This window comes from Bos indicus x Bos taurus, chromosome 3, assembly GCF_003369695.1.
Source record: "Bos indicus x Bos taurus breed Angus x Brahman F1 hybrid chromosome 3, Bos_hybrid_MaternalHap_v2.0, whole genome shotgun sequence".
Lineage (NCBI taxonomy): Eukaryota > Metazoa > Chordata > Mammalia > Artiodactyla > Bovidae > Bos > Bos indicus x Bos taurus.
This window is the reverse complement of record NC_040078.1, coordinates 14,710,507-14,735,490: the sequence shown is the minus strand read 5'-3', so window position 1 is coordinate 14,735,490 and position 24,984 is coordinate 14,710,507. Positions and strand designations below refer to the sequence as shown.

Sequence of the window (24,984 nt, the reverse complement as noted above, 5' to 3'; positions counted from 1 at the left end):
AAAAATGCCTGCACAGCAGCGAAGACCCAGCACAGCCAATAAATAAATAAAATTATTTAAAAAAGAAGGAAAAATAAAGGTGAATGATTAAAACCAGACCTTTACGTGTCTTCTCTTGGACACCAGCCTCTCTTTGAGGCTGGGCCTTGTCTCTCCTCCCCCATCACTCTGCAAAGAAGGCTATGACTCAGGTGGTGGCAAGGCCTCTGGGATGAAAGGTTGCTCCTCCCCACAAAGCAGCTGGTTTGGGAGCTACCCACCATGGGCTCTGTGAGTGCCCTTGGGGTGTCTTGACCCCTGCTCAGCGTCAGGGCAGGCTCAGTGCCTCCCCTCCCTGCAGAGGAGACCACCAGTGAGCCTGGGGCCTTCTGGACTTGGCCTCCGTGTCCCCAGTAGATGTAGGATAGGATGTAGCTTGGGTTGTCCTGCAGGCTCACATCAGAGCATCCATTCACAAGATCTTCAGGGCCTTGTAGTTAGATTTTTATTTTATTGATCCAACCTGACAGTCTTTGAGTTCTTTTTTTTTCAGCTGTGCAGACTTAGTTGCTACATAGCATTCAGGATGGTCTTCCCTGTTGGCTGGGTGGTAAAAAATTTGCCTGCTAAGCAGGAGACATGGGTTTGATCTCTGGGTTGGGAAGATCCCCTGGAGAAGGAAATGGCAACCTACTCTAGTATTCTTGCCAGGAAAATCCCATGGACAGAGGAGCCTGGCAGTCTACAGTCCATGGGGTGGCACAACAGTTGGACACAACTTAATGACTAGACAGCAACTAGCATTCAGGATATTAGTTCCTGAACCAGGGATAAACCTGAGTCCCGTGCATTGCAAGGTAGATTCCCAACCACTGGACCACCAGTCCCAAACTTTGACTTTTAATTGAAGCATTTAATACATCTACATTTAATAAAATTACTTATATATTAAAGTTTAAATCTGCCATATTATGTGGAAGTTCTATTTTGTATATTCTCTCTGGCTTTGTCTTATTTAAACTTTTCAATTTGACTAATTTTAGATTTACAGAATGATTGTAAAGACAGTAAAAGAGTTCCTGTATACCCACACCTGGTTTTCCCTATTATTATCATCTTACATTACTATGGTACATTTTTACAATTAATGAACCACTACTGATACATTATCATTAACTTAGTCTATACTTTATTCAGATTTATTTGTTTTACTTAATATCCTTTTACTGTTCCAGGGTCCTGTCCTGGAACATTAGGGCATTACATTTACTCCTTTCTCCTAAGGCTCCTCTTGGTTGTAACAATTTTCCAGCCTTTCCTTGTTTTTGATGACCTTGACAGTTTCCAGGAGTACTGGAGAGATATTTCGTAGAATGTCCCCAGTTGGAACATGTTTGTTTTTCTCATGATTGGACTGAGGTTATAAGTTTGGAGGAGGAAGAGAACAGAGGTAAAATGTAGCTTTCCTCACATCATCTCACGAGTACATACTCTCAACATGCTTTATCACTGACCCTGGTCACCTGACTGAGGTAGTGTCCCCTCACTCTAATGCCCCCCACTCCAGCCCTTTCCACACTATACTCTGTTAGGTAGGCGTGTGCAGCCTACAAGTGAGGAATGGGTATTCTGTTCCTCTCCTTGAGGGCAGAATATTTACATACGTTGTTTGTAATTTTTCTACACAGATTTGTGTCTTCTCACTCGTTTATTTATTCAATTATTTATTTGTATCAGTACAGATGCAAGAGCATTTATTTTATACTTACTTGTTTTGCTGCTTAAATTGTTCTAGCTTTGGCCATCGGGAGCTCTTTCAGTTGACTCTTGTATCCCTTTGGCATGCACCCATCATTATATGATATTTTTTCCTTTTTTTTTTTCCTTTTTATTATGACTAAAGACTATTACCCTTTGGAATTTCCCTTAGTATGAGACTGCTGGTTGTGGGCTGTTTTCGTTTGTCTGAAAATATCTTTGTTTTGTTTTCATTTTTTGAATGATGTTTTCTCTGGGCTCCCACCTTCTTTAAACATAGGGAAGATGGCATTTCACTCTTCTGCCTTCCAGTTTTGCAGTTGAGATATAAGCGGTTGTCTGTTGTTCCTCTGAGGATAAACCATCTTTATTCCCTAGTTTCTTTAGGATGTTTTCTTTTTGCAGAGTTTAAGTCACTGGGTTTCCTGAATCTGTGAACTGATGGCTTTCATCAATTGTACATAATTCTGACATTACTTCTTCGGGTTGCTTTTTTCCATTTCTCTCCTCTCCTTGGACTCCAGGTAAACATAATTTAGCCCAACTTCGTGTCTCTTCTGTATTTTCCATCCTTACTTTTCAAGTTTCATTCTGTTTCTATAATCTACCAATTCTCTCCTCAGCTATGTCTAGCCTGCTATTAAACCCATCTCTTGAGATCTTAATTTCATTTATTTTATTTTTCTAGCTAAAAAATTTTTTTTTCTTTTTTTTCTAGCTAAAATTTCTATTTGGTCCTTTTCCGATTGTGCTATGTCTGTGTAAGCGTCAGGTCTCTGCTGAAATTTGCAAGCCTTGCTTTTATCTTGTCATACACTTATTTCTGCATAACTCTGCTACATGGAGTTGTCTATTTGTTGCCTCTCATTTCCTTTTAAGGGTGTCATTTCAGGTTTGCTTTCTTCAGTCTCTTGACTAATTCTCATTGTGGTTGATGTCATATTTGAAAAATTATTAATTATAATAATTTTGAGGTCTAGATTGGTGTTAAGTTCCTTGAGATTTCTGCTTGCTTCTCCCAAGCCTCTGGAGATGCTACACATATGGATCAGCTTACTCCAAGTTCAAGACTTGAGAGTTTCTGGACCACCCAGAATGGTGGCACACCAGGAGGCAGAATACAACTGGTTTCCTTCTGATTCATCCTTAGGGGTTCCTAGTCTAGGTGGATCTTTACCAGCATCCCTATATTTAGCTATCCCAGATTCTGATTTTTTTCTTCCTCTAGCTCTCATCCTTCAAGGCCCTCAAAAGCATAGCACAGCCTCTCAGAAGCCTTTTCCCAATTGGAAAAGCCCCCTGAGCAAAGGCAGCCCTGGAGTCTTCTTTTCTCTCTGGATTCCCAGTCAATCTTCGTTAGTCCTTTGATTTTTGATACTTTTCGTATTTAAAATTTCTGAGGGTTGGTCTGAAACATCCAGCCTACCATTATTAGAAGTGGAACTTCCCACTCGCTTTATTGCAGATATCACAGAACTCTAGCCCATAACCTCACTATACAAAAGATAAAACTGTAGACATATGAAGACTTCCTTAGACTCACACTGATTAGTTGTAGGGCAGGGATTTCCAGCTGGTACTAGCAGTAAAGAATCCACCTCCCAAGGCAGGAGACATGGAGATGTGGGTTTGATCCCTGGGTCGAGAAGATCCCCTGGAGGAGGGCATGGCAACTCATTCCGGTATCCTTGCCTGGAGAATGCCCATGGACAGCGGAGCCTGGTGGGCTACCATCCACAGGGTCACAAAGACACAACTGAAGAGACTTAGCAGCAGCAGCCGTTGCAGAGCTAGATTTTAGCCTCAGAGCTTAAGACTAATAACTGCTAAACTCCACTTACATAAAATCTGGATGTAAGGGTTTGTTTTGACCTTTTTACCCGGGGTAAGGAGAGGATAGTCTTGCCAAGAGATCAGGGGATGGAAGCAAGGACTTAGCCATATTCCTAGCACTTTTCATACATTCCTCTCCCAGCCCTGACTTATGGGAGTGGTGGGTGGGGTGGGACCTGATAACTTATGGTCTGGCAATGAGGAATGGAAGAGAACAATCCTTTCCATTCCTAAACCACAGATTACAGATAGCTGCATGATCAGTTATCCCTTTACCTTCAATGATTCTGAACACTTTCTTTTAAATATTTTATTTGATTGTGTTAGGTCTTGGTTGCAGCATACGGGACTTTCCTTGCGTCATGCAGGGATCTTTCGCTGTGGCGCTTTGGCTCTAGAACGAGCAGGCTTCAGGAGTTGTGGAGCATGTGGGCTTAGTTGCCTGCAGCATGTGGGATCTTAGTTCCCCAACCAGGAATGGAACCCGCTTCCTCTGCATTGTAAGGCAGATTCTTAACCACTGGTCTGGATACGGCTTTACAAAAGCCCTCTAAAACCAAGAAGTGTCTTCAGCCAGCCTCCTCTACCCCAGGAAACAAACACCAAGACACCCTCACAACAAAGACCATATCATTTATTTACAAAGGCCAGTGTAGGAGTTGGGGGAGGTAGGGAGGGAAAGCCACACAGACATCCTCTCTGGATTGCTTGGGACCCTTTCCCACTTGGGAGAAAATTCAGTTCCTCTTGCCTCCGTAACGGGTCCTCCAAGCAGCTGGGCTAAGTAGCAGAGAGAGGAGGTGATCTGAGCCTCCCCTATGCTCCACTAGAGTAAAGTCCAATTCCAGATCAAAGGCATCATTGCTGCCCTCTCCTTCCCTTCCTCAAATAGAACTTTCTGGCCTGGAGGGAAACAGTGAAAACTCAAGGGCAGGAGCGGCCAGGGGTTCTAGAAAGACTCCTCCCCCACTATTCCCCAAAAGCAATAAGAGAAGGGGTAATCAAGGGTGCCAGTCACAGCCCTGACAGCTTCAGAAGGGGTCCCCACACTACCCAGGCATCCAGAGGCCTAGGGGACCTAGCTCTCCAGGGTGTATATATTCCTGACCTAGACAGGCCCTTCCACCTACTTCTGTCTGGTGGGATAAAACTCTAAACCAGAAATCAATAAGGTATCCACCCTCCCACTCAACTCACATGCACATGTGCGCGTGCGTGCATGCACCCACCCACCCACACACACCCTCACTGCTGAGACAGACCCCAGTCCTCTTCATGTCTTCTGAGCGGGGCTTAAATCACTGGTACCTGGAGATGCGGGCAGGTCCTGGGTTCATGGAAATGTGTGTGAATGTACAGAAGCATGTGTGTTTGAGGAAATGGAGCCAATATAATCCCTTGTGAGCCATACTGTTTAGCTTCTCTGAACCCTTTTCTTCAACTCAATACCATCTCTAAATCTCCTTTGCCAGGCCAAAGCCTAGACTCTGTGGACTAAAAGAACTATTAGTGTTTCCATTCCCTGTCAATTCCAACTTCCAAGTCCTCTGCTCACGCTGTTTCTCCCATTCCCTTCCTCCAGAAAGTCTCATTCCCTCATCCCCTTATTGGGCTGGTCCAGGGCTTAGGTTAAAGCGTCTGCCTGCAATGCGGGAGACCCAGGTTTGATCCCTGGGTCGGGAAGATCCCCTGGAAAAGGAAATGGTAACCCACTCCAGTATTCTTGCCTGGAGAATCCCATGGACAGAGGAGCCTGGCAGGCTACAGTCCATGGGGTCGCAAAGAGTCGGACACGACTGAGCAACTTCACTTCAGGGCTTGTTAACTCCTGCTCCAGGGGGGCCGCGTCTCATGTCTCCCTTCAGACAGGGGGAACAAGCATCTTCCTTCCACTGGGAATCCCAACAGACCCCCTGAAAGTGATCAGAACATGGGGTGAGGAGGAAAATCACAGCCTGCTTCACCTGCCCCTCCTTCAGAGGATGGAAGTCTAGCGCTGGGTAGGCTGGAGGTGGGAGGGGATGAGGGGAAAGAGAGGAGGAAGAGTTACCAAAAGTAATCATAAGACAAGAAAAATCCTAGTGGTAGAGACAGAAGACCCTGTTCTAATAAAGCAGACAGTGGGTTCCTCCTTCAACTCTGCATTGCCACTGAGAAGTGTGAAGGCTGCAAAAGATGGTTGTGGAGTAAGGAGGTGGGGCCGATCAGCAAAAACTGAAAACTGTTTAAATAGCTCTGCTCAAGCAGGCAGGACCAGTAGAGAAGGTTCTACAAGAGGTGAAGTAAAAGTGGAATTCTCAGAGCCGCAGGGCTGGGCCCACCCCTCTAAAGTCACCCTGCTGTCTGGAGAGAACAAGGGAGAAGAGCAGAAGGGATGACAAGCTGCAGAGGGCCAGGCTGACAGAGGAGCCAAACATGGGCATCAAGGGAGGGGAGACGCAAGAGGCCCGGGCTGAGGGGTTAGGAGAGCTGAGAGCCCAGGAGCCTCTCGATAGCTGCGTTGATGTCCCCTCCCGTGGCGATGAGAGCCTGCAGGTTGGCCTCATGATTGATGAAGCCCATGGAGTTGAGCTGCTCCAGCTGCTGCTGAAATCTCACTTCTGGCGTCTGCACCTGGAGGGGACAAGCCTTGTGAAGTGGGCTCAGGACCAACCCCAGAGGGCCTAGCTGATTCCGAGGGTTTATGATGGAGAGACGAAGTCCTCCTCAGAATCAACCAATGGGGCAGGGGTCGATGACCAGCAAACAGAGGCCAGGGGAGCCGGCGTCCCAGATCACTAAACAGCTGTGCCATCATAAGGAGGGGGGTGCATCTTTCTTGAAATTTCAAAGTAACAAATAGGTCTAGATCAGCCGATATTCCTAACTGCTTTCCATCAGCACTCTGGAGATGTTAACAGGCAGTCCAAAAGCCAAATGTTCTGTGGTCAGTAAATACCGTCTCCAAACCTGCTCCTGGCAACTGTCACACACACGATCACATTAAAGGTCAGAGAAGGGCCCCCAGAAAACACGAACCTGTTTAATTGTGTTTAACCCATCAACAAACACAGTTATTTACAAAAGAGGAGGCTTTTCATTTTTGACACTCCAAAACACATCTCCTGGAAACGTTTTCCCCCAGGGATGTTCAGGAAGCCATAGCCTAGATCACGAAAAGAAGACTCAGGGTTGGAAGGAGCCCAGCAATGAGAGCGCCCAACCCGCAGTACAGGAGCCCTTTGCCATTCTGTGATGTTTTCAGCATGATCCACCCACACTGGGCTCCAGACGCAGCTAGACTGGGCCTTGGAGAACGCTTCACCCAGCCCTCTCAGTGCCTCGCACAGAGCTGGGCACACTTCCATTTCTGTTGAAAGGCTTTCCCCAGAGGTCACAGAGGTCGGAAAAAGGTTAAGGGGCTTCCCTGAGGTAATCCCCTGCTCTGCCCCCAAGCCCCAGGCCTAAGACTTTGTAGCCCAGGGCTCTGGTCACCTCTCCTCCCAGAATCCTCCTCTCCAGTCTCACAGACAGAGGCTGCTTTATTCATTTTTATTTTTGTTTTGGCCGCACCACATAGCATGTGGGATCTTAGTTCCCTGACCAGGGATAGAACCCGTGCCCCCTGCAGTGGAAATGTGGAGTCTTAAACCACTGGACTGCCAGGGACGTCCCAGAGGCTGCTTTAATTATCAAGAGTCCTCTGATACAGTAGAAGTAGTAAAACAGTGGTTAAAGTGTAAATTCCGGAGCCAGTATGCCTCGGTTTGAATTTCAGCTTCATTACTTACTCACTCTGTGACTCTGAGAAAGCCACTTAACCTCTCTGGGATTTAGCTTCCCCCCTTTGTAACACAGAAAGAGTAAGAAGAAGGCTGCTGTGAAGAGTAAAGGAAGTGAGCTCATATATACAAGGCACATAGACCAGTACTCAGCTGACCCAGTAAGTGCTATTACTATCTCCATGTCACAGCTGTGGAAACTAAACTTATGGAAGATCAGTTACTTACCTAAGGCTAGAAAGTAGCAGACCAGGAACTAAAGCCAGGTCTGGCTGACTCCAAAGCCTGCTGTTTCCATTTGACTGCCACCCTTAGCACCGCAGGGTCCTAGCACCAGTCCGCTGCCCTGCGTACCTGTGAACTTCCGCTTCCAGCCAGAAGCTGGATCATCTGTTGCATGAGCTGCTGCTGAGCGCTGGAGGCCCCTGCTGGAGATGACGTGACTGGGAGGGCTGGCGAGGAGGTGGGCGCCTCGGGCGCAGACCCGGCGTTGCTGCCTGCAGAGGATGCTGGGGGCCGGGCCATCCCAAAAGAGCCAAGGCTGCAGGCAGGAGAGACCGAGAAGGGGGAGACGGCCTCTGAGAAAAGGGTGGGAATGTGAGATCCAGCAGGAAAAGCAGTTGGAAGGAACAGGAAAACAGATCCTCAGGGACACAAGGGCTGCTGAGAGCAGCAGGAAAAGGGCTTGAAGGGGAGGAGGAGCCAGATCCCTGTTGCCCACTTGCCCCCGCCCCTCACCTGGGTACCAGCCCTGGGGCTTCGGTCTGCAAGGTCTGCAGTCCCTGCTGGATCTGCAGCAGCGCCTGCATGGCTCGGGGATTAGTGAGAATGGAGAGTGACTCTGGGTTCTGCATCTGGTGGGAAACAACACAGAAAGGAGGTGGCAGGAGACGGGAGGCGGCCTAGACCCTGAGTCCAGAGCTAGGCGCGGCCCCTCCCTTAAGCTTCACCCACTGGCCTCTGGGTCTACCCAGGTGGCCCTCAACCTCCACCCATCTAGGCTCCTCACTTACCTGCTGCAGGAAGACTGGGAGCTGCAGGCGGAGCTGCTCCTGCAGCTGGGGGTTCCCCGCAAAGAGCGGCACGTTCACCATCATCTGCCAGGGTGAAGGTAGCAGGGGGAGGCCTGGGCCTACCCACCCTCACAATGCCCCCACCGCCTCATCTCCCTCAGCACCCCACCACTGTAGGAAACCGGGCCAGCTTTTCCAAGGATCTCAGAGTATCCTGAAGTCCTAGGTGGGACAGTGAGAGGAACTGGAACTATACTCTGGACAAGGACAAGAGTCAGAAGCCAGTCTGATGAGGATGATAATAGCGAACATTTCTGAGTACACAGGGCTTACTCTGTGCCAGGCCATGTGCTAAGCACTTTATGTTATTAACTCACTTAACCCTCACAACTCCAAGGCAGGTACTATTGTTATTACCATTTTACCAATGAGGAAACTGGGGATAAATAACTTGCCTGGCTCATGCAGCTAGGAAGTGGCAGAGCTCAATACAGAAACCCAGGCAGTCTGGCTCTTGAGCATTTGGATCATCACAAGTCACAGCCCCCAGCACACTCCCCCTCATGCCAGTCCCATACCTGAGCAGCAAAGTCGGGGTTCTGGGCAAGCGTTTGCATCATGCTGCGCATGTAGGGGGCTGAGATCACGTTCTGCATCAGCTGGGGGTTCTCAGAGATCTGCTGGAGGAGGGCCTGCATTTCTGGGCTGTTGAACATCCCTAGGATAGGAAGGGAAAAAAAACAAAACAACAGAAAAGGGGTCCAAATGGAAACCAGATGCCTGATTTCAATCTACCTTACTTCAGGCACTGAGGGGTTGCCAAACTCAGAAAGGCAACAGTAAAGTGGGCACCCACATCCCGGGGAGTGGGTCCAAGTCTCTCTTGACCCTGAGGTCATCTTGCCCTGCTTTGGCCTGGCTCTCTCACCATCTGCTCTGCTATGATCAAGCCGGTTACAAACTGGGTCTGATTCCTATCCCTCTGTTCCTGCCACAGGTCAGATAATGTTAGAGTTGGAAAGGATTTGACTAAAGATGACCCAGATCAATGGTTTTCAAACTTGTCCTAGCAGCAGAGACCCTTTCCTCAAACCAAATCTCACTAGGAAACCAAGTATGTCAACGGTCTGGTTGGAGCTGGGGCAGAAGGCCTGGAGCCTTTCCCATGTGGTCTTCCCCCGTCCTGGCAATGGTCCAGACCCCTCAAGACTCAGAAGTATAATTCTGAAACCATGGGTCAGGTTCAAGTCCCTTATTTATGAAATAAGCATATAGAGGGAAAGGGACTATCCCAACCAAGATATTCCACAGAGTACAGAGAAATCATGGCATCTACCAGACATCCCTAGGGCCATTACAGTCATAGTCTTGATAAATGGGGCATCTCCCAGGGTTGCACAGCGTATAACCTACACTCTGTACAAGGCAGCTCTGTATATCCCTCTCGCCCAGCCTCACATCTACCCGTCCCTCATTCCTCTCACACACCCTCATCCCCAGTCTAACCCACTGACACTGGATAATACCAGCAGAGTTGAAAGAGCTTAGAAAGTGGGGCCTGGTTTATTCACGAGCCTTTACTTAGGTTGCTCTTGGGGACACTGGGAAAGGGCTAGAACCAAGCCTCACCCTCTGAGGGCTGAAGCCACTACTCCAGCCCACAGAGCTCTGTTTGCGGCTCTGATACAGTCTCACCTCTGTCTTCAGTACTCTGGAGCAGTGTGAACCCCCTTCAGGCCTGGGGCAGGGGACTGCCCTGGTGACCCCACTCAGCTCCGCCCACCCCAGGACATACCTGACCCCAGGCTAGCCGCATTGATCCCAAAGGGATTGGAGACCGTTGGGTGCACCCGGCTGGCCCCTGATCCTCCGGCGCCCTCCCCACCGGACCCGGGGGCCTGGGAGGCGGGGGGCGAGGGGCTCCAGGGGTTAGGGAGGGGCTCTCGATTCTCAGTCCGCAGAGGCTGGGAGGATGAGCTGTCGGAGTTCCCGGCCAGGGAAGAGAAGGGGTTGTTGCCAAACTGGGAGGAGGGAAAGGTTTTGGGTTAAGGACTGAAACAGATCAGGGAGAAGGGCTAGGCCCTTTCTTTCTTCTCACCTAATAGCCTCCCGGTCCCCAGGAAAGGGAGAGAGATCTAAAACTGTGGAGGTCCTCATGTCAATTTCTGGCCTCACAACAGCCGACTTCACCCTCACCCTGCAAGGTGGGAGTTGGCTGATGCTAATGACTGGATAAATGAACCCCTCAGATCACCGGAAACATCCCCATCTCCCCTGGTGGCTCTAAATATTTGGTTTCTAGTCTTCTCTGTGCTCTATAGTACTTGACACACACCTTTCCTACTGTGCCGCGAGATACTGGTTTTCCTTAGCTCTTAAGGGGCAGAGACAATGTCAGATTGACCTTTGCACACCTGGCCCCTGACACTAGTAGGTGCTCAATACGTAACTATTGGCTTGATGGGAGCTGACTACTCCAACCCCTATTTGCCTTCAGCTCTCCCTTTTCCAGCCACCTCAGTCCAAGTCTAACTCCGCTGAACCTTCTTCCTCACCTCCAGATCCCCCATGTGGCATTCTGCCCATCCAGGAACATCACGTGGAGCCCCTCAGAGGGGCACGCTTCTGGCTGAGCACCCTTCCCTAGGTCTTGTCCTCTGTTGCTTCCTCCATGTAATCTCTTCTTTCTCCTCCCCACCCCCATCTTCTTAGACTGGCTGCTTCAGCTAAACAGTACCCCCTAGCATCAGGCCCCCTAGGATGTTACCCAGGATTGTCTCAGGGTCTGCACCCCACTACATGATGGGCTGCCCAAGGGGACACCCGAGCCTGCATCTGAATCTCCTCCCTCTGGACCCGCTGATAGCCAGGAAAGAGCTCTGTCTGAGGCATGTGATGGCTGAGGGAGCCCAGGCCTCTTCCCCTTGCTCAGCCTCCCTCTCCTGTCCCCAGGCAGGCCTTACCCATGCAGGAGGTACCTGAGCAGCCTCAGCCCCACCGCACCAGGGAGTTTCATATCCAGTTACTTTTCCTGTTTATTCAAACAGGGGGCCAGCTCCTGCTCTGAGCTGTGGTTCCTTTGCCCTACCAGATGCCTGTTCAGATAATAGCGTTTGCAGGCCAGGGAACGTGTACCACAGTTTCAGTCTTTGTCATCATTGCAGATTTCCTGTTCTGCTAACTTGCCTAGCACCCAACCCCAGCTAGTTCTGGGTCCTGCTTTGCTCTTCCCAGTACACCCTAAGGCCTAAATCTCTTTGCCAGAACTCCCAAAACTGATAACAACGGCCATTTATTGAGCACCTACTATGTGCCTGACCCATTCATTCTAATGCTTATAATATCCCTCTAATACACCAGTTCTCAAAGTGTGGTCCTAGGACCTCTGCAAGGTTTAAAAACAATTTTTATAACCCTAAGACATTATTTGCCTTTTTCACTCTCATTCTCTCATAAGTATTCAGGGGTGTTTTCCAAAGGCTACATAACATGTGACAATGCAATGGACTGAATACAGAAGCAGATCTGATCTGAGATCTGCAAAAATGTCAAACAAGGCCATTCTTTCCTCTAAAGTTTTGTTTTGGGAGATAAAGTTATTTTTTAAAAGAGCATGCTGGTTATATTAATGTGCAATGGGTTTATTGTTATTTTTAAATGAGTTCATAAATATTTATTTAAATTCTCAGTTTTAATTTCAGATTCAGTGAATATCAATAGACCTAACCCACAAAAACAAAACCTCCTTGGGGTCCTAACTATATAAAGGGGTCCAGAGTGGAATTCCCTAGTAATCTAGTTTGGTTTCCAGGCTTCCACTGCAAGGGGTGCGGGTTTGATCCTTGGTGAGGGAACTAGATCCCTCCCACATGCTGTGCAGTAAGGCAAAAAAAAAAATTTTTTTTAATAAATAAATAAAGGGATCCAGAGACCAAAATGATTGAGGACAATGCTATAATACATTGTCTCCATTTTGAAAATGAGGCAGCAGAAAACTCAGGGAGGCTGAAGCAACTCGCTTAAAACCACACCACTGAAGAATGGTGGGGCAGGTGTTTGGACGCAGGCTTGCTGTTGCCAAACGCTGTTCTTTTAGCTGAGCCAGTGGTTCCCACAACTTAAAGTGTATCAGAATTAGCTGAGGGCTTGGTCTAAGCCTTGCTCAACTACTTGAATTTTTTTTTAACCAGGTACATGCATTACTTTGATATACATTTTAAATACTTTAGTAAAATAAAACTTAAATAAACTAAAAACCCACAGGTAATCTTCATAAGCACTTTCTTTCAATTTCTATAAGCACTTTCTAAAGTTTGAAAGAGCAATGGCAATAATCATCAAGATGACGGTGAAGAATAAGCTGCAGTGGGGAGGGGAGAGTCACCCTACCTGATGCCTAGGCTTAATTAAGACAAAGTGGTATCATTATAGGAACCGAGCCAGCAAGGTGCACACTAATCTGCCTGCAGCACAGGAGACCTAGGTTTGATCCCTGGGTCTGGAAGATCCTCTGGAGAAGGGAATGGCAACCCACTCCAGTATTCTTGCCTGGAGAATCCCATGGACAGAGGACCCTGGCAAGTTACAGTCCATGGGGTCACAAAGAGTCAGACACAACTGAGCGAATAACACTACCACTAGCAATGCCATGAACAAGAAATCTGCTGGGATGGCATGGACTGCTCAGGACATGGTGCTTTTTCCTTTCCACAAGGAAAAAGTATTGTGAGGTCCCACTCTCCTACCTGGGTGCTGGTTGTGGGGACAGACTGTTCAGTTTGTGAAAATCCATCAAGCCAAACACTTAGGATATGTGCACCTTTCTGCAACTATATTATTCTTCAAATGAAACATTTCTAGATGTTTTTAAAAAGCAAGTCTAAAATTATACAAACAGCATATCACTTCCATAAGGTTGAAAAAATATGCAAAATGATGCCACAGATTATTTATGGATACATACATAGATAATAAAAGAATCAAAACGACAAACACCGACTTCAAGGTGGTAGTGACTCCGAGAGGGAAAGAGAGGCATAGGATGGGGGAGGGGCATGTGACGGCTGCAATTCCATGTGTAATATCTTATTTGCCAATGTTAAAGATATCTAGGAAAACACACAAAATACTAAAAATATTCATTAACTCCAGGATAGAAAAGAGAGGGCTGGGAGATGGAAATAGAAGGATCTCTTTTGTATACTTTTATTAAGCTTGGATACCTTTCCACTCTTTTTAAATATCCTTCTGTTTACTTTGTGTAACTTCTGAGTTTTGAAACAGGTAAATGCATAATGTATTTAGTGTAAATTAAACTTTAATATGAGAGAATGCTGTACTTTTTGTATATTTGAAAAAAATTCACAAAGCATTTTTGAAAGCACATATTCCCAACGCTTAATTCCAGAGATTGATTCAATAAGTATCTCAAAGATGGGAACCAGGAATCTCATGATTAACAAGCACCCCAGGTGCTTCTGATGCAGGTGATCTGTGGACCACACTTGAGACACACTGTGGAAGGGTGGGCTCTTTGACCTCAGGCTTGCCCCACAACCTTTGAGCCCGCGCAAGAAGTCTGCCAGAACAATGTCAAAGCCCTTGGATACTGCACTGCCCCCACTTCCTAGGGACCCCTGCTGTCTTCTGCCCCAGGGCTTCAGTCCCATGCCGAGATGGACCATCCCCGGCTGTGCCCTGTGAAAACCACCTTCAAGCCAAGGCCTACCCTCAGGGCACTAGGGAAGGAAAGAGGAGCAGATAGCACCTCAGGCTTGCCTGGGTCTGGGCTGGGTGCTCCTGCGTTCAGACTGCCCTCCCACAGCCCAGCCCCTGGCCCCACCTGCTCCCTGGCAGCACTGAACATGGGCTCCTGGATGTCTGTGTACATGCGGCGGAGGGCATTGTACCCTCCAGGGATGCTCTCCAGGTTGCTTAGAGCTCGGTCCTGGTTCCGCATCATCTCCTGCATCATGGCTGGATTTCGAGCAAGCTCCATTGTCTGGTGGAAAAGGAAAAGAGAGAATGACTCTGGAACCAGGGCGTCACCAAGCTTGAAAAAGACTGGGCCTTGAAAAGGGGGACCAGGACTAGGGTCCCAGGCCCAGGAACTGACCCAGAGTGGCTGGGAGGAGGGTGAACTGGATTTCCTTTCTCTATTGTCATCTTGGCTCCAACCCTGCCTCTCTGTGGGTATTCTGGTTGACTTTTGGGGGTATAATGATCCCAGATGGGGTGAGGGCAGCAGCTTTCCTCTCTCAGGTTCAGGGGATCTGCAGAAGTATCAGGGAACACAAGGAAGTTCAATAAGAAAGGACATGAGAGGGACTTCCCTTGTGGTCCAGTGGCTAAGACTCTGAGCTCCCAGTTCAAGGGGCCCTGGGTTTGATTTCTAGTCAGGGAGCTAGATCCCACATGCCACAACTAAAGATCCTGCATGAAGACTCAGCACAGCCAAGTAAGTAAACTAAATAAATATTAAAAAAAAGAAAGAAAGTACATGAGAAAAGGGAGAAAGCAAGAGAGAAAATTAACATCTATTGAACAGTTACTACATACAGGCACTGAGCTAAGTAATTTACAGAATTCAAGTCATTTAATCCCCATGATAACTATCCCAAGTATGTTTTTCTGTCCCTATTTAGCAGATAAGAAAATAGGCTCAGAGACTCACTGCCTAGTACCCACAGTCAGTTAGCGGTGGAGACAGGGTTCAAGGCCAGGTTGGTCTGTCTGACCAAGACTAGATTACGGCTTCTGATAAATGACCACAAATTGGTGGGGGGAAAGGATTCAAGCTGGGACGATGCTTCCAACACCTTCTGGATCTCACTACAGGTCTTTGGCCTCACTGAATCTTGAGAAATAGGATGAGGGCTTTCTCTTGGGAGCCAATGTCTCACTCTCAATAACGAGGGGACACTGAGTACAGCAGCTTCTTGTTCTCATCCATTGGAAAGCTTTCCCTGTCCTTCTTCCTAAATCTGCTCCATACATGCCTCTTCTAAGACACTTTTATGTCTATGATAAGCCTCTGATCTCTTATTCCACAAGTCATTCACTTACTAAGTACTTATTGAGTGGTAACTATACACCAGTGGTAGCTATACACTATGCACTGTTCTAGGCAGTGAACAAAACATTTGCAAAGTCTTGCCCTTCTGGGACTTACCTTCTGGTGAGTCCAGCACTAGCGTCCACAGTTCTGCTAAGATCATCTACCCTCATCCCCTAGTGGGTGGCCACAAGACAGAGCTCCCGAAGACCAACACCAGACCCCCTTGCCTGGGTCTTCCTCACTCACCTAACCCTCCCTTATCCACCTGGCCCTGCCCAGCCACAAAGGTCTCCAATCCTACTTTTCATTCCCAGGCCTTTGTGCTTGCTGTCCCTTAGCCCTGAATACTCTTCTTTTTCCCTCTGGTTCATTCTTCCTCTTTTGGGTCTCTGCTTGGGCAACACTTCCTTTATGGCCCCCTCTGAGCCCCAGGGTAGGGTCAGGAGCCCTTCTGTGTGCTCCTAAGGGATCCTGTGACCATCTCTATGATAGTACTATCCACGCTGTACTATAAATGCCTTCTTACTTGTCCCACTTCCCTTTGAGACCAGAAGTTCCTGGGGGGCTTCCCTGGTGGTCCAGTGGTTAAGAATCCACCTGCCAACGGAGAGGACACAGGTTTGATCCCTGGTCTGGGAATATCCCACATGCCATGGAGCAACTAAGCCTGTGCACCACTATTACTGAGCCTGAGCTCTAGAGCCCAAGAGCAGCAACTACCAAGCCCACAAGCTACAACTGCTGAAGCCCGTGTGCCTTAGAGCCTGTGCTCTGCAACAAGAGAAGCCACCGCAATGAGAAGACCACAACAAAGAGCAGCCCCCACTCGCAGCAACTAGAGAAAGCCCACGCGGCAACAAAGACCCAGCACGGCCAAAAACAAATAAATAAATAAAACAAATCTAAAAATAAAAGAAAAAAGAAGTAGTTCCTAGAGAGCTAGGCCTATGTCTTTTCATCACTTTACCCCCAGTGCTCAAAACGTGGCTGTTGAATGAATGAACATATCAAGGTAGGACAAGGTAGGAAATGGTAAGACAGGGTACAGCTGGGTGCCCGGGGTCCTCCACGCCCCCCCAACCTTCTCTCAGACCCACCTGCCTCATAAGCTCAGGGTTGTTGAGCATGTGACTGATCTCAGGGTTCCGCTCCATCAGCTGCTGCATCTGGGGGTTGGCCATGATCATGTGGCGCATCAGGTCGGGGTTAGACATCATGTCCTGGACCAGGGGGTTCTCCATGATCTGCGACAGCATCTCAGGATTGGACATCAGCTGCCTCTGCATCTGCTGCTGCAGCTCCATGAAGTTGGCAGAGCCCAAGCCCAGGCTGCCCAAGCCCAGGATGCCCCCAAAGCCAGCTGTGCGGGAGGGGAGCAGGGTCAGTTTGTCCCAAGACTCTTCTACCTGGCCAGAGCCACTGAAATCACCTGAAGGAACCAGGATGGGCCCCCTCTGCTTCTCACATCTCCCTTTCTCAATCATTTCCACAGACCCAGCCCTGATCTGTTGCTGGCAAAGAGATGGGAGCCTACTAGACTGAGACCTCTTTGATGGCCAAGGCTGACAGGCAGGCACGGTACTGAACCCAGAGAGGGCAATCAGTGACGGCATCCTGAATGAGCAAATAAATATTCTCCAACTGGATACTGTTGGGCCCACCTTTTTCCCAAACTCCAATACCCTCGGTTTTCCACATCCCCAGCCCCATTTCTCCCTTCACCCTTAATATTTCACCATGCTCCCCTCTTCTGGGAAGCCCTTGCAGAGTGGTTTCCTCCCAACTTGGCTCAAGCACCAGTGTCTGGAACCCTATGTTCAGGGGCCCCAATCCCCATCAGATCAGGAGCAGGGATCAACATTCCCCTCTTCTTGGCCTCTCTCCCACTCTATAGACTATAACAGTGTGGTGCCTTCCTCCCTAAAGGCTTACAGAGTATGGATGCAGTGGCACTGGGAGGTCCCTCCCCAGTCCCTGGGGAGGTACCCCCTCCACTGCCCCTTCGGCTTCCACTGCCTGTATCTGAAGTGGCACTTCCAGAAGTGGAGGGCTGGGCAGACGTGGCAGGTGAAGCAGGGGTGGTGGAGGGGGCTGAGGCTGGGTCTGGGGTGGAAGGGGAAGAAGCAGTGGCAGTAGCTGGATCTTGAACCCTGAGAAAGAAAGAAAAATCCTCATTGAAGTGGACACAAAAGGGAAGACCATGATTTCTACCTGTGCTGCGCAGCTACAGCCCTAGACCAAGCCACCTCTGAGGTAACCCTGAGGCTGGGGCAGGGTGATGCCGGGGGCAGTCAGGAAATTGGGCAGAGGGAGAAAGGAGCCAGTATCCTCTATCTCCAGGTCATTTAGGGCGAGGTAAGTCAAGTTCCCTAGCCCTGCAGGTCCGATCACAAGGCCTTCTGGCAGCCCATCGAAGAGCCACCTTCCTGGGTCTTGGCATTCCACAGACCTTCCACAGACATATGCTTGAACAATGGGTGAGAAAGTGTCAGATGGGGAGAAACAAAGAAAGCCCAATCTGAAGCTGGACCTGCTCCTCTCCTGAACTTACTTCTGAGGGGTCTTGATGACCAGATGAACAGTGAGCCCATCCTTGATCCCATGCTGGTTCAGTGTGTCCCCATCCTTGAGGATCTTGCCTGCGAAGATCAGGACCAGCTGATCCTGCTGTGCCTTAAATCTCCGGGAGATTTCCTCTTTAAACTGTGATCAAGAGGCAAAGGTCACTGTGGAGGCTGCCTGGGCTCCACCAACCAGGGACCCTGCCTCTCCTTCAAAGCTTCTGCATTCCCTTGCTCCCACCTCTAGTCGTGGGAAGTCCTTTCAGCAGTCTTGACTCCATCCCTCCAGCTGAAATTAAGCTGCTCCTTTCTTAACCAAGGGAGCTGGACCAGTGAGAGGCTCCTCTCAGCAATACTCCAGGGTCTCTCACCCTCCCAAGCCCTGCTTCTGTCCACTCCCTCTTCAGTCCCAAGTTCCCCCTGAGGGTACTACCTGGGCAGTTCTCTCATGGAAACTCCTTGGCCCAACCCTGTTTCCCCTCAGCCTTCTCTCTTCAGACTTCAAGTCTCTTTCCTCTCTTTATTCCCAGTTTTCTTGTAACAACTACAACAAATAAGTCCCAGTTATTTATAACAGCACTAACTACACATGTTAATTATTATCTCCATTTCAGAGACCAGAAAATTGAGGATTAGAGCAGTTAGATAACTTGCCCTGGGCAAACTGGAACTCAGGTCTTGACATCAAAGCCCAGGCTCCTCTTAACCAAATGTATGCTGCGGGGTGGCGGGAGCTCTCAATTAGAGCTGATTTCAAATTCAGCTTTGCAGGCAAAAATTATTTAAATTACGGAATGTGGTCATTTTATAAGGTCAGGGGGAGGGGCAATGATGGCAACAAAGGCTGGCTGGGGAGAGTTAGACTCCCCAAACCTATCACACACACCGTCCCCGCCCCCCATCAACCCAAGCAAATCAAACACACACTCTTAAGTAGAGGGTGCACTTGCTAAGCAAAGGCAGCTTCCAGACCCCTCCCTTCCAATCAGACGCCTATCTTAAGCCCCGCCTCTGTGAAATTCTGGAGCAGCCACAGGGAGGTAGTGAACACAGGCAATATTCCCTCATTCACTCATTCAACATATTTTACTAAGCACCTACTGCACACTGTGTAAATCCCAGAGGGGATGAGAATCAAATGTATCCACTCTAATTTGAAAGAGTAGGAAAGATCCAGGCAGAGGGAAATCCTCCCCCCACCAACCAGGCGTCAGAATTCTGGGCGTTCTCTGAGTCGCACAGTAGGCGCCCAGAGTTCCCCCCAACCTGCGCCCCGCCGCCCACTCTCCGGGCTCAGCACCTGGCCCGGCCCCCACTCTGCCTCTGCGCCTCGAATCCCGACCAGTAACCGGGGCGAACACTCCCCTCAAACCTAGGGTCCTCCCCCCTGCCCAGTGCAAGGTGTCCTCTTCCCACTCTCCACCACGCCCCCAGCCCAGGCCACAAGGCAAACCCCGGCCTCCCTTCCCCAGCACGCGCCACGCTCCCCTAAATCGCCCTCGCAGGATGCCCCCTACCCGCCTGCCCTACCCTCCTGCTCCTCCGAGTGCCTGCTGGGCTCCCGCCCTCCACTCCCCGGCCCTCCCGCACGCCCGACAGTCTCAGAGCCACCCGCCTCTTCGCAGACCCCTCCTCCGCGCTCACCCCCACCCCCGCCACCCTTACTACCTCTTTGACCGAGGCTCGGTCGCAGATCACAATTTCCTCCTTGTCCTTGGGGGTCTTGACGGTGACCCGAATGGGGGGCCTCGTCTCGGCCCCGCTCGGCTCCGCCATGCCACCGCCGCCACCCGGCCGCCCGCCAGCCCGCCCCGGCTCCTCCTCCTACTCCCCGCCCGCCCGGCCGGCCGGGCTTGGCTCCGGCGCCTCCAACACTCCCCTGTCCCCTCCCCTCCCCAAGGCTTCACCGGCCCCCTCCGGACCCGCCACGGCCACAGCGCCCCGGGCGGACTGGGGGGGCCACTGCAGTGGGGTCCGCCCAGGGCTGAGCCCGGGGTCCGTCGGCTTGGACCGGGCCTTGCAGGGCTGCAGCCCCCGAGGGGTTCGGGGCGGGGGCGGGGCGTGTCGGTCACTGCGGGGCGGGGGCCGAATTCCCCGCGAGAGACCACAGCCCGACGCAGCCCGCCGGAGCCGAGCCGAGGTGCCCCCTGGGCCCAAAGCTGCCCCCGCCCCTCCGCGGGTAACTCCAGCTTCGGGACAAAGGACTTTCTGTGTCGCCGCTTTATCTCCGTTCCCTGTGATAACTGGCCTTTCTCCGGAAGCCCAAATCCTTTCCAGGCCTGAGACCTATCCCGACTTTGAGGTTGACTTTTCTTACTCCTGTATGTCCACCCAAAACCTCGTTTCTAGGACTGACTTTATTCCCCTGCGAGTAGTGGCTTGCACGAAGTCTACAAAGTACAGTTCCAGAGACCTGAATTTTGCCTGCGCGGCCTTTCTGAACCTTGCTTTCCTCAACAGTATCTCTTGCCTCATCTCACCAAACTGTATAATGTAGAAAACTGCTTTGAAAAGTAACCAAAGGTGTGCCTGACAAATATAGGGATTTTACTTTCTTTTAATTACTGAATCGTTACTTGTCATGCGGATATGACTTTCCTCTGCCCGAGGGGATTAAATGTCCTTCCAATACTGCCACTGTCCTTTCACTCCCGCTCTTTCCCCGCATAACCGCGTGGTCGCACTGGAAAGGCGAACTATAGTTCCCAGGGTGCCTCGCGAAGCCGCGGAGAACTACAATTCCCAGCGTTCACCGCTGTGGGGCAGGGTTGAGTCGGAACCACAAAATCAGGCCCGGAAACTACAACTCCCAGGGCGTTCCGGAGCAGGGCAGCTGGACTACGGAAAGCGACTGGCGGAGGCCAGCAATTAGAAACTCTGGGTTCTGGGTGCAAAAACCGAGTTAGGAGCCTCAGGCATGCTGCGTCCCAAGGCTTTGACCCAGGTGCTAAGCCAGGCCAACACTGGAGGTGTTCAGAGCACCCTGTGAGTGCGGACCGAGAAGCCGGGTGGCGAGCACTGGCGTGGGGCAGCGCGCGACTCTCCGAGGGAGGGCTGGGGAAGGCTCTCTGGGAAGGGAGGAGGTGGCAGAGGGGGCAGCAACTAGGTGAATCTGACGGAGAGCCCCTCTTGAAAAGGAAACCGACGTGCTGGGTGCTCTGGGCACGTCCCAGGACACACTCAGTCCCAGTGGCGGGAATTGGGATGGGTACCGAGGAGTTTGACTCCCTCTTGAGCACGTTGATATCCCTCCTGATTCTTCACCAGGCTGCTGAATAACGAAGGATCTCTGTTGGCCTACTCCGGCTATGGGGATACAGACGCCCGGGTCACCGCGGCCATCGCCAGTAACATCTGGGCGGCCTACGACCGGAACGGAAACCAAGCGTTTAATGAAGACAATCTCAAATTCATCCTCATGGACTGCATGGTATGAAGAAGGGATCCATTCCTCTGACCCTAAGGGGATCCCAAAGGGCAACCTGGACCCCATCCTGGATGGTTGGAGGGCCAGGGACAGGATGTCTGGAAGATAGTACTAAGAGTTGGTCTGCAGCAGCATTTATGATAGGCAGGACCCTATGTATTGATGAGAAAGAAGTCCTGGAACCGAGGTCTGGCTGGGGTTCTGGTTTTAGCATTGGTGAAACTTTGGGTAAGTGATTTAACCTCTTTGAGTTTTCTGACCACACCTCCAAGGTGAAAACAATAATCTCCACCACACCATGCACACAGGGTTCTTGTGATCAAAGGAGAGGGTGAATATAAACTGTAGAGCGATATGCAGACACAAAGTGTTGTCATCTGAGATTAACAGACCCAGAAGCGTGGCAGAGTCTCTAGACCCTGCCGTCCATTCACTTTACAGAGAAAGGTCATGAAGTCCAGAAAGGGGAAGTGGCCATTAGACTGTGAACTTCTTGGAAACAGAAACTGGCTCATACATCTTTGTATCTGTCCAGTCAACATATTTTTATGTCCCTGCAGTGTTCTCAGGGCTAGGGGAAAAGTAGGAAACAGGGCAGACAAAAACTGCCACCCTAATGAAGCTTACAGTCTTACGTATGAACTTATTGTAAAATAAGTTCATGGATATGTTTTGTAACACATCTATGTAAGTTTAAAAAGTAGTGTATAGGTATTGAAAATGCTAGGGGAGGACTTCCCTGGTGATCCCATGGTTGGGACTCGGTGCTTTCACTGCAGGGGCCCCCGGGTTTGACCCCTGGTCAGGGAACAAAGATCCTGCAAGCCATGTGGCATTACCAAAAAAATAAAATAATGTAAAAATTAGAAGAAAATGCTATCGAGAAAAAGCAAGGAAGTAAGATAGAGAGGATGTGTGTATCTGGGACAACGTCGCTGAAAACGTGATACCTCATCAAAGATCCATCTAAAGGAAGCTGGTAAGCCGTGTGGCTGTCTGGGTTAAGAACATTTCTGATAGAATAGTAAATGCAAATGCCCTGCGGCAGAATAATGCCTGGTCAGGGATAACAAGGTTGAAGTGGCTAGCGTAGCATGAGAATGGGAGAGGTTAGTAGATGATGCCAGAGAGGCAGAGGGCACAACTCCGGGTTCCAAGCACATGGTGGATACTTAGTGAAAATTTGCTGAACCAAACTGGAAAGGCCCCCCAAGAGTGAATTCTTCTGGAAGGATTTCCACTGCAACTCAGCCACCTACCTCTTCCTCACTCCCTCCTTAATCAGTTCAGTTAAGGAGGGAGTTCAGAACCAGATGCCAGTTCAAATGATGAGTCGTAGGGTCCCTGGCCTAGAGCTGGTGCCATAAGGGCAATAGTTTTCAAATGTCTTGACCACAACCCAGCCATAAGAAATATATTTTCAGTCAGAGTCTAGTAAAACAAAAGTTTCATGAAATAGTACTTCCTTTGCGGTATGCAATACACTTTATTTCTCTTTTAATGCTGATCAACCTTCTTAATTGATCTGGGGCTAGTTAGCCCTGGGGCAAACCTACAGTTTGAAAAATATTATGTTGGGAAACGAGGAGAACTCGTTTGGGTTGGGTTGTGTTCTCCCCTTACAGTGTCATTGGGGGTGAAACCATAATAACATCAACCATCTAGACAGCTCTTTTAGACACCGGACTCCTTCCTGTGTATTAGCAGCCTCACCAACTGGAGTGAGGTAGGGATTATAGAAAGAGAAACAAAGCTTCTAGGAGATGGAGTTTTCTCGGGTAACTTGGTTAGTAGGTGACTGTGCTGAGGCTAGAATGGGCTCAGGACTTCAGGTTCAGGGCTGTGGCTAAAGTCCCCCAGCGGAAGCTCCTGCCCTGCCTGAGGCATGAAAGGAAGATACAGGCCTTCTCAAGAGGAGCCCTTGGGGAAAGAAGGGGCAAAGGGTGCAAGCAGATATCACATCCCCTGATACCACCCCCACCAGGAGGGCCGTGTAGCCATCACGAGAGTGGCCAACCTGCTACTGTGCATGTATGCCAAGGAGACCGTTGGCTTCGGAATGCTCAAGGCCAAGGTGTGTATGTGCCCATTCCTGTATACCCCTGGGCTCAGCCTTCATGCTCCATCACTGTATCCACTCCCATCCCCACCATCTTCCCAGAGTCTTTCTCATGTCACCCAGTCAACATCTGGGGTGGGCTCACAGGCAGCAGCTAGGGGCTGGGGGCTCAGCGGTAGGAGTAGACCTGAATTTAAGATCCCTCAGGTGGCAGGCCTTGTGGGACTGGATTCTCCTCCCTTTCCCACAGGCCCAGGCCTTGGTGCAGTATTTGGAGGAGCCTCTCACCCAAGTAGCAGCATCATAATGGGCGTTGGTGGAACCTGGGATTCAGAAGAGTGAGATGACCATGTGGTGGGGCACGGCTCCCCGGGGAAACCTTCCTGGACTGTTGCAGGAGATTGGAGTGGGGGGACTTTGTTCTTCCCAAGAATAAACTTCAACTGCTGTCTCATGTCTTGGCTGTTTGCTTGGATGGGGGGAATCAGAGGAGAGGAAGGAGCAGGGATTGTGCATCATGCTCTTCGCATTCAGCTAGGATGCTTCCCACACCACTGAGACCCCCAACCACCACACGGTTTTTGGCAGAGGTGCCTAGGCTCCCTTGGCTGGTTCAGTGCTGTGACTTCACCAGGCCCCTGCCACTCAGAGAAGAATCTTACCCACCTGCTTGTCAAAACCTTGGGAGTGAGCCAAGAGGAACAAGGGGCTGGTGGGGGTCGTGTTGGATGAAGAGAGAACAGGCTGTGGGAGTTCAGTGTCCTTCAGTTCCAACTTTGGGGGGCCCCTTTTTTACTCTTGGGATTGGGAGTGTGCCCCCTAGTGGCCTACGAGGGCCACCCCTTCCCTCTTCTCTGGGCATTCACAAGCTTTACGCAGACCCCTCTCCAGATCAGGAAGTCCTTTGCACACAGGAAGTATCTGCCCTGAAGCTTCAGGTCCTGGGGAAAGAGTAGAAACAATTAAGAAGTCCTGGCCCAACAGTGAGACCCGTCTCTGCACCTGGCTGTTTCTGCCCCAGCTCCCCCTAGTCCAGAGTCCTTAGAGCAAGGCTGGACCTTTCCCAGTGCTGTAGGAAGGGACTCATCCTAGGGAAGCTGGTAGGTTGCAAGTCCCAGCTCCACCCAGGTTGAGAAACTGCCCATCCCAGGTCCTAGGCTGTCAGGGAAGGGTAGAAGTTGCTGCATCCAAGATGCCCCTCCCCGAGCTCTGCCCTGCAGTGGGGTGACCCCAGCCCCTCCCCCCACAGCCCTTCCTCTGGTGCCCCCAGTTACCACTCCTACTCGGTTCCAAGGAATAGCAGAAGGCTGTGTAGTTTCTTGCTCCCTGAAGGACTATTTCTCACTAGTGGGTGGGACTCCCCAGCCACAGGTCCCAGGAGCCTAGCAACGCACATTTAGTCCTCAGCTGGCTCTCCGAAGGTCCTGTCCCTGTCCTAGCTGCCCCCATTGTCATTCCCTTGAGCCTGCTCACCTGCTTGCAAGAGCCCAGGCTGAGAGCAGAAACCCAACCTGTCTAACCTGTCTGACGTCATCA

The 24,984-nt window shown here is 50.1% G+C and overlaps 2 protein-coding genes across 4 annotated transcripts; one reads left to right on the top strand and one right to left on the bottom strand.

Moving 5' to 3' along the window:
* Window positions 1-4,183: 4,183 nt before the first annotated feature.
* On the bottom strand, window positions 4,184-19,795 carry UBQLN4 (ubiquilin 4). Of its 2 annotated transcripts, none has more exons than XM_027530593.1 (11): window positions 19,631-19,795; window positions 17,953-18,104; window positions 17,334-17,551; window positions 16,499-16,761; window positions 14,187-14,345; window positions 10,140-10,365; window positions 8,923-9,062; window positions 8,345-8,428; window positions 8,070-8,185; window positions 7,686-7,872; window positions 4,184-6,183 (listed from the first exon to the last, which is right to left on the bottom strand). In XM_027530593.1, the coding sequence occupies exons 1-11, from the start codon at window positions 19,736-19,738 to the stop codon at window positions 6,031-6,033; spliced, it is 1,806 nt and encodes a 601-aa protein (XP_027386394.1). In that variant the 5' UTR covers window positions 19,739-19,795; the 3' UTR covers window positions 4,184-6,030. The 2 variants fall into 2 exon arrangements, with proteins under 2 accessions (XP_027386394.1, XP_027386403.1); XM_027530602.1 differs by lacking the exon at window positions 4,184-6,183 and adding an exon at window positions 6,572-6,715 and having other exon boundaries at window positions 19,631-19,779.
* Window positions 19,796-20,758: 963 nt separating this feature from the next.
* Window positions 20,759-23,902, top strand: LAMTOR2 (late endosomal/lysosomal adaptor, MAPK and MTOR activator 2). 2 transcript variants are annotated; one of them, XM_027530627.1, is made up of 4 exons: window positions 20,762-20,947; window positions 21,230-21,392; window positions 23,374-23,463; window positions 23,699-23,902. In XM_027530627.1, exons 1-4 carry the CDS (start codon window positions 20,880-20,882, stop codon window positions 23,753-23,755), a joined length of 378 nt encoding a protein of 125 aa, XP_027386428.1. In that variant the 5' UTR covers window positions 20,762-20,879; the 3' UTR covers window positions 23,756-23,902. The 2 variants fall into 2 exon arrangements, with proteins under 2 accessions (XP_027386437.1, XP_027386428.1); XM_027530636.1 differs by lacking the exon at window positions 23,374-23,463 and having other exon boundaries at window positions 20,759-20,947.
* Window positions 23,903-24,984: the final 1,082 nt, after the last annotated feature.

Coding starts and splice junctions, on each gene's coding strand:
- LAMTOR2 (XM_027530627.1), top strand. CDS start 20,880: ATGCTGCGTCCCAAGGCTTTGACCCAGGTGCTAAGCCAGGCCAACACT. Junction 20,948..21,229: donor GGAGGTGTTCAGAGCACCCT/GTGAGTGCGGAC, acceptor ATTCTTCACCAG/GCTGCTGAATAACGAAGGAT. Junction 23,464..23,698: donor TCGGAATGCTCAAGGCCAAG/GTGTGTATGTGC, acceptor CCTTTCCCACAG/GCCCAGGCCTTGGTGCAGTA.
- UBQLN4 (XM_027530593.1), bottom strand. CDS start 19,738: ATGGCGGAGCCGAGCGGGGCCGAGACGAGGCCCCCCATTCGGGTCACC. Junction 16,762..17,333: donor TGCCACTGCATCCATACTCT/GTAAGCCTTTAG, acceptor CCTCCCGCACAG/CTGGCTTTGGGGGCATCCTG. Junction 9,063..10,139: donor TGCGGCTAGCCTGGGGTCAG/GTATGTCCTGGG, acceptor TTCCTATCCTAG/GGATGTTCAACAGCCCAGAA.